We start from the raw sequence: 13,901 nt of genomic DNA, 5'->3' as shown, positions 1-13,901 counted from the left end.
TGGTTTAAATTTAGATTTGAATAATTGTTGTTACTCGGCCGATATGGCGAGAAATATTATTTCCTTTCACAGTTTGTATAAACAAGGTTTTACCTTTTCTTTTAATAATGAAAAATGGTGGTATTTATGCTTATTGTAATGGTGTTTTTTATTTTGAAGCATTACCTTGCAATGGTATATATGAAACTGTGATAGTTGTAGATAACTTAAGAAATAATGTGTTACACATTAACTCTTCCAATGATTTGGATAAGGCATGCATGTGGCATTGTCGTCTTGGACATGTCAACAAGAAGCGCATACCCCAACTCCAAAACGATGGAGTCTTGGAGTCATTCGACTAGATGTCAGATGACACTTGCGAATCTTGTTTACTTGGAAAGATGACCAAGTCACCCTTCACTGGTACTTGTGAAAGGGGTGAAGGTTTATTGGATCTCATACATACTGATGTGTGTGGATCATTCAGAACCGCCACAAGCGATGCTAACCGCTTCTATGTGACTTTCATTGATGATTATATGTGACTTTCATTGATGATTACAACAGATATGGCTATATCTACTTAATCAAGCATAAGTCATAAACCTTTGAAAAGTTCAAAGAGTTTAAGCAGGAAATGGAGAGTCAATTTGGCAGGAAGATAAAGATGCTACGATCCGATCATGGAGGAGAGTATCTTACTATCGAGTTCCTAGACTATCTTCAGGAATGTGGAATTGTTTCACAGTTGACACCACCTAAGACACCACAACTTAATGGTGTGGCTGAAAGGCGCAATCGAACCTTGCTAGACATGGTTCGTTCCATGATGAGCCGAGCTTCGTTACCTATCTCATTCTGGGGGTATGCCTTAGAGACTGTCGCCCATATCCTTAACCTAGTCCCTACCAAAAAGGTTTCCAAAACACCTCACGAGATGTGGACAGGGAAAGTTCCCACACTAGACCATATCAAAGTTTGGGGTTGTGAGGCTTTGGTGAGAAAAGAAACTCACGACAAGCTCGAACCTCAGAGTGAGCGATGTATTTTCATCTGTTACCCACATAAATCCTTTGGATATCTCTTCTATAGACTGAGTGACAATGTTTTCTTCGTTGTGAGGAAAGGAGTCTTTCATGAGAGAGAACTTATATGCCAAGGGGACAGTGGGAGGCAAATTGACCTTGAAGAGCTTCAAGAGTCAAGCGGTGAAGGAACCTCAAACACTAGCACTCAACCCGATGAATAAAATCCGATTGAACCAATTGACGAGTCCGTACGTCTGAGTTGTTCTCGTAGAGTTAGAATTCCACCTGAGTTTTATGGTTTCCATATTACTGCAGAAGGTGATACATTTATCAATGATAGCACACTGGTAAATTTAGATGAACCTAACAACTACAAGGAAGCCATGGCAGGCCCACGAGTCTGCAAAATGGAAAGAGGCTATGGACAGCGAGATTCAGTCTATGTATCACAATCAAGTTTGGAACTTGGTTGAAAATGTACCGAGTTGTAAGACAGTCGGATGCAAATGGATCTTCAAGAAGAACACCGATATGGATGGGAAAGTACACACATATAAGGTGCAACTGGTGGCAAAGAGCTTTACTCAAACTCATGGAGTTGACTATGATGAGACCTTCTCACCAGTAGCGAAGATTAAATCTATAAGGGTTATGTTAGCCATAGCTGCATTTCATGACTATGAAATATGGCAAATGGATGTCAAAACCGCTTTCCTTAATGGGAAGTTTGGATGAGAATGTTTACATAAGTCAACCAGAGGGTTTTGTAAATACAAAGTACCCTAATAGAGTGTGCAAACTTTCTTCCAATTGATAAATGAATTTATTGATTTATAAATGAAAGTGGTGATTATATGATGAAGTATAAATGAAATGACATCATGATTCTTGGGAGAAGACTGGAAGTCTAGAATTTGAATCCTCGAGACCTATGTAAAAATTGTTTAGTCTTTGGAATTTCGATTGGAATTTAAAGTAAAACTTAGGCAGTATAAAATATAAATGTATAATTCTAAAATTTATATGGATCAAGTTATAAATGGAGCGGATCGGTAATGATCCATACCCGACCCTTTTAATAAAAGGGTTAGTGGGTATGGGTCGTTAACGGGTAAATGGAACAAAAACTATGCTCCAAACCCTTATAATTGTTAAGGGTTTGGATCGGATCAGGGTCAAAACCTGCTCCAATGCCAGGCCTAACTGTATGTAGATGACATACTGCTCATAGGAAATGACATCCCAACCTTGCAGGAGGTTAAGTCCTGGCTTGGGAAGTGTTTTGCTATGAAGGACCTTGGGGAAGCTGCTTACATCCTAGGGATAACGATATTGAGAAACAGGAGTAAAAGACTAATAAGACTTAGTCAAAGTACATACTTGGACAAGGTGTTGAAGCGTTTCAGCATGGAGAACTCCAAGAAATGTGACTTACATATCCAATGCATTACCAAACTAAGTAAGACTCAGAGTCCGAGTACAGAGGCTGCGATAGCAAAGATGAGTCGGATACCATATGCTTTCGTTATTGGCTCGATCATGTATGTTATGACTTGTACTCACCCTAATGTGGCCTCTTCTTTGAGCATGATCAGCAGATATCAAGGGAATCCTGGTAAAGCTCATTGGACTATGGTTAAGAACATTCTTAAGTATCTACGGAGGACTAAGGACTGGGACCTTACCCTCGGTGGAAGTGATGACTTGACAGTGACAGGGTATAGCGACACCAGCTTTCAGACTGATAGAGATAATTTCCGCTCTCAGCCGTGCTGGGTGTTTACCCTAAATGAAGGAGCAATAACAATGAAAAGTTCCAAGCAAGAGACTGTAGCTGATTCAACGTGCGAACCACAGTACATAGCAGCAAGCGAAGCATCGAAGGAGATGATATGGTTGAAAAACTTCATCGGAGACCTTGGAGTCATTCCATCCATAAAGGAGCCTGTGGAGATTTTCTGCGATAATGAAGGGGCGGTTGCCTTATCCAAGGAACCAAGAGATCATGGTAGATCCAGGCATATCGACAGAAAGTACCACTTCATAAGACATCAAGTAGAAGAAGGAAACCTTGTGGTAAAGGGTATATCGTTAGAGGACAACCCAACAGATCCCCTTACAAAAAGACTGACTAAGGTTAAGCACTTGCAGCATGCAAGGGGAATTGGGCTAACGGACGATATTAGTTTTAGTGTTTAGATAAATAGAAATTTGTAATAGCTAAATTGTAATTGAAATTTGATGATTAAATGAAAAGAGTTTTATTTATAAGTAAAGTTACTGTCTTGTGTCAATTATTTACTATTGTTTCACTTTGCATGTTTTGACTTCCAGAATAATAAAATTATTCAAACTATCCACAGTCGATCATATGTTGGAAGTAAGTATGAAAAAAAGACTGTCATGAGTTAGCTTGTAGATTGTCTAGGGTGTTAGACATAGCAAAGGTGTGCTACACCATTCATGAGTGCTCCTGAAATAAGATTTGAGTATTGGATTCAACCCGCACTCACCTGAATTACTTCATGGAATTTATCACGAGTAATTGTGAGACGATAATATTTTATAAGCTTCAAACCAAGATATATGAGTTGTTGACTATGAGTTGGTTGTGCATTGATGGCATGAAAACGCATCAGAAAGTTGATGTTATAAAATGTGTCGTTGTGCATGATTTGATTAATAGTTAGTATACGCATATAATGTCGAAGTTTATCTGTTCCTTTTATCCCAAGAGTATTAAAAGTGATATCTTAGGCCCCTCGATGATTCTGTTTTGACTATGTGTCAGGCCCGGTCAGAACTAAATTGATGTGTTTAGTTATGTTCTATGTCAGACGAACCAGAAATTGGGAAACAAATTGCAGGACAATAAGTATGACTATGCTCCATTTATTTGTCCGCATATATATCTTGAGAACAGAGGAGTATATGATCCCTTATCTGAAGGACGTGTCACTGACTAGATCAAAGTTAGAGAACGACTTTTAAGAGCTTAATATTGCTAAGTTGGATTCTGAAGTCACATTGGAAGCTATAGTTATTAGAGTTATCCAAGTGGGAGATTGTTGGATTTGGTGTCTAAGCCCATAACTATAACTGGGATGTACTTGACTCGATTGTAGGATGGTCCTTTTGGGTTGCCTTTACCAGTGTAATTTGATAGGATGGACTTTTGATAATAAGGTTATTATGATTTATTAATATATTACAAGTATAATATATTAATATGAAATCATATTATTTAATTAGTATTAATCAAGAATTAATTGGAATTAATTTTGTGATCAAAAGTAACTAATTAAATATATGGGAATTGATCGTGTAAATCAATTATTCTAATAGTGTGGGCTAATGATCCACGATTATTTAGGATGGGCTAAACCAATGAGATAATCCATGAAGCGTAACCCATGGATCCTAAGTAATATGAAAGGTCATTAGGGTTTACAAAGTGTAACCCAAGCATTTGCCACACAATAAATAAACCCCCTAGAGCCAAAATCGGTTCCCACAACATTCTTGAAGAGTGATATTGATTTTGTGCAAGTACCTTTTTCTCTCAAGCCTCCTCTTGCATAATGGTGTTTGTGAAACATTAGAGGCATCACAATTGAGGTGCTCAAGCTTTCAAAGGTCAAGAACTACAAGTCCTTCTAAGAGGTAAGTCATCTAACTAGTTATATTGTTCATTTGACAATTTGTATGCTAGTTAGGATATGTACTTTGGAAAATTGAAAATATACATGCATAATTAGAGAAAACATAGATCCAAAGCATTTAGGGTTACATGTGCACCACAGGAGTGTTATAGTGCTCAAATCCCAACACTCACTACCTTTGGAAGCTCTCATTTTCTTCTTAGACTCAAATATCACAAGTCCCCTCTCGTTCTGAAAAGAAAACACAATGATAGAGCATGGAAGGAAAAGTACTTTTTTGTGAGACGCGATTCGATCCTTGGTGGGGATTCCTTGCTGAAGACCTTGGTCAAAAAGGGTAGGAATAATTTATTATTGTATTGAGGATCTTGGAATTCACTTTTCTTTGTTTTGTTTGTTGTTTTGCAGCTTTCAGGTTCGAAGAGGTCATTCCCGTTGTTGTGGATACCAAAGAAAAGATAGAGAAGTTCCTTGTTGTTTCCATAGCTGATAGGTCTTTCAAATTTGATTGATGCATTCTCCAAGAAGGTACCTCCACCACCGCGCCAATGGCTACTTGTACGAATTCTTATTTTGCCTATAGCAGTTTACAGTTAACAAGGATCCGTAATTAATCAGAATCCTAAACTAATGAGGATCTTGTGTGATGTGTAGGATCCAAGGTTAGTCGCTCCAATGACCGGTTTGGTTTTTCTGATCACGAAACAATATGTCGAGCGGCCTGATTGTAGTCATGAAGGAAAAAACTGCCTTTCCACTTCCTCTTAAGAAATCTCACATTGATCTTACTGTGAAGACCTTGGGTTCTTGAAAGAGGAAGACCTCAGAAGCCACATATTTGAACATGGAGAATCTTAAAGCCGAGTAGGCACTTAAAAACCTACTTTCCTTTTCCTAAGTTGTAAGTATCCGTGTGATATTAGTTTTCTGACTCCTACTTGCTTTTACTGACTCCACTCTTGTTTCAGGTTTTTGCTCATGTCTCCCAGTCTGTAGTCGATCTAAGGATCCAGGTTGAGGGGGCTAAAAGAGATATAAAGGAGCAAGAGAAGGAATGGAAGGAGACCAATGATGATCTTCTTAAGAGGGTAGAGCTTCTGAGTAAGGAGAAGGTTGAGAAAGAGGAAGAACATGTTATGGAAATGGAGGAGGTGATTGCAGAGGTGAAGTTCAGCGTTGTTATGGCCGTCTGGGAAACCAAGATCAAATTAGTTGAGGACATGGCCAATGCAGGATCCTGGGATCTAGCGGGGTGGCATGAAGCCCTGTTCAAATTGATTGGTAAGCTTGTAAACATCAGTCAGGATCCTAAAGGGTAGCTGCCAAAAGTGGGCGAGGAGGAGAAGACCATAGGCGATGGTAACAATGAATGGTTTAGGCCTGTAAACATTTAGTTTAAGTAGTTTATGGTTTTTTTGGGGATGTAAGACAATATTACTATTTTCCCCTTTTGTGGGTGTGACATCCCCAAATTTACGGTCATATTAAAAAAATTATTTATGCTTATTTTAAAATCAGAGTATCCTTTTTAAAGAACTATGTTGCGGAATTTTGTTCCCAGAAAACATGATAAAGGTTTTATCAAAGCATTTCCGAAGAAATGTATTTGTTTATATTAAAACATTGGGATGTCATTATCAATATAGAAAAATAAACATAAACAGACCTTACATTCTTTTGTACTAGTGATTTACATCTCCTTTAATCTCTCAATGTAATGTAGCTTCGTACCGACACCTTTGATACAAATAAACTGAGTGGGTCTGGTTGGGAAACCTGGTGAGTACATAGGGTTTTCAACCCACAATAATAAAGTTATTATGCTTAACCATCAAACAATAAACCTAATTACCCATCCACATTATCTTCTTTATTCTTAAGTATCTTCCCTAAGAATCATCTATTCCTCATTATTTATTCCTAAGGATTTTCCTAAGGAATAGGCACGAAGTCCATCGTTGTCAGGGTTTATATAACAGACACTAAGTCCATAGTTTCCAAGGTTCATCTAATAGGCGCTAAGTCCATAGCTGCTAGGGGTTATCTCATTTATTGACAGTATTATTTTAGGGAGTCCACCCGCAATACATGCCAATGGGTTTTTAGAGTACACCAGGTGAACACATCATTCACAACACCTACAGGTTGCGAGCCTGCTAGTGTTCCATTGGACTGTCTAGAATAGTCTGTGGTTGTCATCTATACTCTGCTAGATGACAGGGCATCTCATTCGGGTCATCGCTTGGCTCATTGCTTCTCACTATCTTTTACCACTCATATTTCATCGCTCATCAGTCATCTCATTTTTCATCGCTCATCATTCATCTCATCTTTAATCTACCCATCTTTTACACATCATAATTATAGGTATAAAATACACATACAGTTTATAACAATTAAAACATGTATATTTTTGTTCATCCAACATAAATATAAAGTACACAGATAATATGCACACATAGCACGTAATTTATATTAAATACGTCATATCTATGTGTAAGATGAAAGTAACTATGCACTCACATGTTAAAGTGATGACTCCAAACTCGGACAGCGCTCCGCTTCTTATTAAAATTTCATTCGACGAAACCTAGTATTATTACCACTAGATTTTAGTCTAATGTTTCTCGTGACTAAATATTAGTCTTCGTATTATTATTTATAACTCATTCATACGAACTTTGTTTTTACGTTCTTTATATCCACGCGTAGCTATCAACGAGATCTACAACTTTCGTTTAGATCCCGTCGACTAATTTTGACTTTATTTTTCATCCATATTTTTATAAAATTAAATGATTTTGCTAAAATCATAATTCTCTCATACGGACTCTGTTTTTGGCATTCTTTTTCTCAAAATTCATATTTTAAGGAGTACTACGATTTTTGATCTGGTTGCATTAGCTAAAAGCCAACCATTCTCTTCGTAGCTTTTTACGTCACACATTCCTTGTGCGCTGATGAGTTTTATATCTTATAAAAATCATATCTAATTCATACGGATTCGGATTTTGATGAAATTTATATTTTCAGGATCAAGAAGACATGTACTTTCTATATATATATATATATATATATATATATATATATATATATATATATATATGTGTGTGTGTGTGTGTGTGTGTGTGTGTGTGTGTGTATGTGTGTGTGTGTGTGTTTTGGCGCACTTATTTTTACGATTTACGGACGATTCGACTGATTTTCGTATTTTATTATATTATAATAATCATGAAACATATAGTATTCAAATAATTCTTCTTCATTATATCAAATAGGTTACAATTGTTGATCCTAACTATTACATTGGTTGAGATTATTTATCCTAGATAATCTTCTATAAAAAAATATCATTTTTAACGCTTATTATATCTTAGTTGACTAGCTCAAATCTATGGGTGTTATGGTGGGGTTGGTGGGAAACCCCTTAGTTCTATGTTTGTTTAATATTTCTTTGCATACTTGATTAAATTGCATGGTTGTAATGGTAGGATTTTCAAGGATCCTTATAATCAGGATTCTAAGGAGTTCAGGGTTTACAAGAACTCTCAGGATCCGAAAAACCTGAAAACAGTTAGTAATCCATTTAGGATCCCAAAATAGTCGAGATCCATTTAGGATAAACCTTTGATCGTTATACAAGAAAGACAACTTTTTGGAAATAAGGATAGATAGAACATGATTATCCTCCAACTTCATGACCTTTTGGGACTTACTTTTAGGATAAGCGCAAAGTCACGATTCTTTTTGTTCTATAGGATCCTAAGGTTCGTTCATGGAAGGATCCTAGCTTATCTAGGAGGATAGATAGAACATGATTATCCTCCAACTTCATGACCTTTTAGGAATTGATTGGAAATGATTCTAACTTGGAAACTAACTGAGGAAACTTTTGCAACATTACAATACAAATCCTGCATATTTTCTGTGGAATATCTCGTCTTCAAGCAATACATTGGTACCATAATTCCTGAAAAATATTAGGGAAAATCCCAAACATAGCAAATTACTGGGGAGGATCCCAAATCATATGATAACATGAAAAATGTTATAAATCTTATGTATCTTCTAGGGAAGATCCCAACTTAAGATAACATGAAAATGTTCTAAATCTTGAGAATTATCTAGGGATTGAGATAACATGTCAATGTTATAAACCTTGAGAATTATATGGGGAGGATCCCAAATTGAGATAACATGTCAATGTTATAAAACATAGATTTCGACTTTAGGCTCTTAGCTTATGTTCAGAAATAAGAGGGTTGCCAAGTCACTGCAGCATGAAATAATCCCCGTATCCACATCTCATAGTTAGATAATGTGCGTCCAAGCGAGGTGTATAAACTTTAACTCATGTGAAAGGGGTAATTAACTCTTTAAACCTTAGAGGGCATTAAGTACCCTTAGTTGTAGGAGAGATGATCAGTCTCTATTCTTAGGATACTTGTGTTACAAATTATGGGGTGATTTATGGAACTCTTAGGTTCCATGGTCTTCCAACATCAGAATCCTTGTATATCAGGATCCTTCAATCTTTATATGTCAAGATCCTTGTATGATAGGATCCTTATGTGTCAGGATCCTTGAGTGTTAGGATCCTTGAGTCCCTACTCACAACAAACGTTAGCTAGGGTGGGCATTAGTCTAGCTAACGCCCCTCTGATGCTTAAGTTAGTAACGGTATTCAAAGAAAGCAAACAGTAATGAAAATAAAGGGTAAAAGGTGAAGAGCATCCGTACCTCGAGTGCGTTAGAAAACGACTAATTTTACTTACATAAAATAAGATTTAAGATGTATGGGATTCCTGGATCTTGGAAAGACATTTCCATCGAGGGTGGCTAACCAATATGCCTCTTTTCTTTCTTCGGCATCTAAGAGATATGGTCCTTCCTATTTAGGTGCTAGTTTACCTGCACTAGGATCCTTGGTATTTTGGAATGGTTTCCTTAGTACCAAGTCTCCTATTTGGAATCTTTTGATTTTTATGTTTTTGTTGGACGCCATGGTGATCCTCTGTTGATGAGAAGCGATGCAAAACTTGGCAAGATCCCTGATTTCATATATGGTATTAAGATCCTGGGCCAGGATCCTGTTATTTCTTGCTGTTGGGATCACCATTTCAGTGGGAATCATTTTTTTCGCTCCAAACACCAAGGAGTATGGGGTTTAGCCTGTGGCTACTTTGGAAGTGTTCCTATCTACCCATAGTGCGAAAGGAAGTTCTTATGCCCAACTTCCTTTCTTCTCGTCCAACCTTTTCTTTAAGTTATTAACTTTGAGTTTGTTGCTGGATTATGCTTGACCATTGGCTTAACGATGGACAGGAGTGGACATTACCATCCTGATTCCCCAACTGGTGTGAAGATATCTTGTCCTTTTGCTTATGAACTGGGATCGATTATCGCATATAATTTTGGCAGGGATCCCAAACTTGGTCAATATATTGCATTTAATGAAGGAAACTACCTCTTTGTCTCTTACCTAGACAAAAGCTTCAAATTCTATCCACTTTGAGAAGTAGTTAGTCATCACTAGCATGAATACCTTTTCTCCAGGAGCCACTGGCAACTTCCCCACTATATCCATGCCCCTATTCATGAATGGCCAAGGGGAGATGATAGGATGTAGAGGTTCTGCCGGTTGATACAGGATGTTGCTATGTCTTTGACAAGCGTCACATTTTTTAGCATGAAGGAAAGAATCTCTCTTCATGGTTGTCTAGTAGTATCCTATACTCAATACTTTGGAGCATAAGGATCTGCCCCCAGTGTGGTTGCCACAGTCTCCTTCATGTATATCCTTTAGTACTTCTGCAGCTTCATGATCTTCTAAGAATCGAAGTTACGGACCTACCATAGATTTTTTGCATAGCTTACCTTGGATTATAACAAACATTCAGACCCTTCTTCTAAATTCCCTGTCTCTTTTTCTTCTTTTTGGGATTATGTCATTCTGAAGGTATTCCATAATGGGTTGGATCCATGATCCTGAGGTTGGAGAATGATCCTTGGTGTTAGGATCCTGATATGTAAGTGTCAGATCGGGATCTTCGACTATAGCGATGTTAGTAGTCTCCACGTGATCGTTGGGATCCTTCAAGTCTCTTGGCAGGATCCTCGATTGTTGGGATCAACACGTAGGTTATCAGGATCCTGGTTTCTAATGGGATCCTTAGGGAAGATCCTAGATTGGCTAAAGCATCTGCTTCAATATTGTCCTCTCTAGGAACCTTGTTTAGACTGAATGCTTCGAGTTCTAAGGCTAAGTTTTTGAGGATATGGAGGTATAGTGCTAATCTCTCTCCTTTTATAGGATAGGATCCATCAAAATGGTTAGTCAATAATAAAGAATCGATGGATACCTGAAGATCCTTGATTTTAAGATCTTTGGCTAACTGTAATCACATGATTAGTGCCTCGTATTCTACTTCGTTGTTGGTTGCATTGAACTCACAGCTGATTGTGTGGGGTAGGATGTCCCCCTGTGGTGATTATAGTTTGATCCCCAATCCAATTCCTCTTTGATTTGATGCTCCATCCGTGAACAACGTCCATCTTCCCATGTTCTCTTCTTCTAGAAATTGATTGGCTTATATTTCTACTTCATCTCTTGGATCATCACTAAATTCAGACACAAAGTCTGCCAATGCTTGAGACTTTATAGTGGATCTCACCTCATACTTTATGTCATACGTGCTTAACTTCACTCACCACTTTCCCATCCTTCATGACATTTTTGGTTTTCTCATAACATTCTTAATGGGATAGTTAGTTCTTATAGTTATAGGGTGGGTTTAGAAATAGTGTCTTAATTTAGTAGAAGCAGTTACTAATGCAAGTATAAGTTTTTCAAGGTGGGAGTACCTGGTCTCAGGATCCAGGAGAACTTTTACTTACAAAGTAGATTGGATGTTCGTCGTCATTAAGATCCTTAGTTAATATTGCACTCACTGCACTTGAGGATACTGAGAGGTAGAGAAGAAGTGGTGGTTTTACCAATAGGGGTGGTGAACTTAAATATCTTTTAAGTTCCTAAAAAGAATCTTCATGTTCCTGGGTCCACTCATATCTTTTGTTCTTCTTCAAGATGTCGTAGAAAGGCTTGTATCTTTCTGAGGATCTTTAGATGAACATGTTTTGGGCTGCCACTGTTCCTCTTAGTCTCACACATATCTTTTTGTCGAGGATGGTGATCTTAGATCAAGGATGGCCTTGATTTGCTCCTGGCTTGATTCAACTCCTCTTTTGGTCATCATGTATCCAAGGAACTTACCTGATCTCGTCCCACAGTGGCACTTGGAGGTATTTAGCTTCATGTTATATTCATCCAAGATGTCGAAGGCTTCTTCGAGATCCTTGAGGTGATCATCAACCCTTTTGGACTTGACCACCATGTCATCGATGTATACTTCCATGGTGTCCCCCAGTTTCTCTTTGAACATCTTGTTGACTAGCCTTTGGTATGTTGCACCTTCAGTTTTAAGACCAAATGGCATGGTAGTATAATAATAGATACATGTTGGAGTTATAAACATCGTGTCCTCTTGGTCAGATGATTCTATTTGTATCTATTGGAATCCCGCTGATGCATCCATGAATGTCAATAATTCATGACCCGATGTTGCGTCTATCATGGAGTCTATGTGTGGTAGAGGGAAAGGATCCTTGGGACAAGCCTTGTTGAGATCTGTGTAATCTACACATACTCTTTATTTACCGTTCTTCTTTTGTACTACGACTACATTAGCTAGCCATCTTGGAAATTTCACCTCCTTAATCATCCCATTTCTGAGAAGTTTTTCTACTTCTTCTTGTATAACTTGGTTTCTTTCCGGTGCAAATTTTATTCTCTTTTGGTGTATTAGTATGAAAGATGGATCAATGTTATGGGTTATTATACTTTTGTCTATACCTATCATGTCCTCATGCTTCCATGCAAACGTCTTGATTCTAGCTTTGAGGATCCTATGAGAACTTTGGCTTCATGATCCTCAAGGTTCAGGGGCACATTTTTTATATCTTGTTCTCTTGTTTCCAAAACATCTTGTGCCACTACTTTATATGCTATGTTTGTCGTGGTATTGTCAAGGCTTTCATCAAAGTCTTCTAACATTCTTTGGACTCCTGTTGATCGCCTATGATCTTCACTGTCCCCCATAGGGTGGACATCTTTACACATTGATGATAAGTCGATGGGACGGCCTTCATTTCGTGGATCCATGGTCTTCCTAGTATAACATTATAAGAGGATAACGTATCAACTACACAAAAACATTGTATAGAGTTTACCACCTCTATATAGATAGGAAGCTTTATTTCACCGACAATGTGTTTGGTTTCGCCGTTGAATCTGATCAACACTGAGGATCTTCTAACTATTTCAGACTCCGGGATGTTCATTCTTTTTAAGGCGTCTACGAGTATGATGTTGACTGAGGACCCTCCATCGATGAGGATCCTTCTGAAGAAATAGTTAGCAATGTAGAGAGTTATCACCAATCCGTCATGGTGAGGATCCTGGATGTCTTGTCTATCTGCTTCGTCGAAGGTGATCTCCTTATCATTTTTGATTGAAGTGTTCTTCTGTGGTCCTTTTTCCTTCTCTATTTTGGATAACATGGCGTGCCTCTTTGCTGCAGCATAAGAGGTACCACAAATGTCAGATCCTCCAGAGATCATATTGATTACCTTAGCGTCAGCAGGGGGGATCCTGATCTGTTGAGGATCTTCTAGAGATCCAGATCGTTCTCTTTGGATCTCTCCTTTCTTCTTACAAGGATTTATTTGAGGTATCCTTTGCCTAGGAGGTAGCTTATCTCCTTCCTAAGAGTTATGCAATCCTCTGTGATGTGACCAAAGTCTTCATGGTATGCACACCATTTGGGCTTGTCTTTCCAAGCGGTGGATTTTTCTCCATTTCTTGGCCATCTTGCTTTGTCTCCAAGATCCTGCATAGCGAATATTATACCTAAAATATCCACAGAAAAGAAATAGTCAGTAATTTTAGGAAGATCTTTTTCCTCTCCCTCATCTTCAAGGGCATTAACCCTATGATGGTCAGGTTTGGAATATGGTTTTGACTTATAGCATCTTTGGGCCGAGGAGTCGGCCTTTCTATAGGTGTGATCATAAGAGCTTGGTGGGTTGCTCCTCTTTTGGATCTCCTTGTCTTCTTCGATCCTGATGAACCTTAGTGCTCTGCTTCTGACTTCTTCCATCCTCTTGCATG

General features: G+C 38.0%; 1 protein-coding gene across 1 annotated transcript; it reads right to left on the bottom strand.

Annotated features, from left to right (window-relative positions):
- Positions 1 to 12,778: 12,778 nt before the first annotated feature.
- On the bottom strand, positions 12,779 to 13,351 carry LOC111897549 (uncharacterized). The gene has a single exon (XM_023893502.1). The coding sequence runs from the start codon at positions 13,349 to 13,351 to the stop codon at positions 12,779 to 12,781; it is 573 nt and encodes a 190-aa protein (XP_023749270.1).
- Positions 13,352 to 13,901: the final 550 nt, after the last annotated feature.

Source organism: Lactuca sativa, chromosome 5 (assembly GCF_002870075.4).
Source record: "Lactuca sativa cultivar Salinas chromosome 5, Lsat_Salinas_v11, whole genome shotgun sequence".
Taxonomy (NCBI): domain Eukaryota; kingdom Viridiplantae; phylum Streptophyta; class Magnoliopsida; order Asterales; family Asteraceae; genus Lactuca; species Lactuca sativa.
Note: the sequence above shows the minus strand (reverse complement) of the source record. Positions and strands in the feature narration are given on the sequence as shown.

Bases quoted from the DNA above. Each gene is read 5' to 3' on its own strand.
- LOC111897549 (XM_023893502.1), bottom strand. From the start codon at position 13,351: ATGATCTCTGGAGGATCTGACATTTGTGGTACCTCTTATGCTGCAGCA.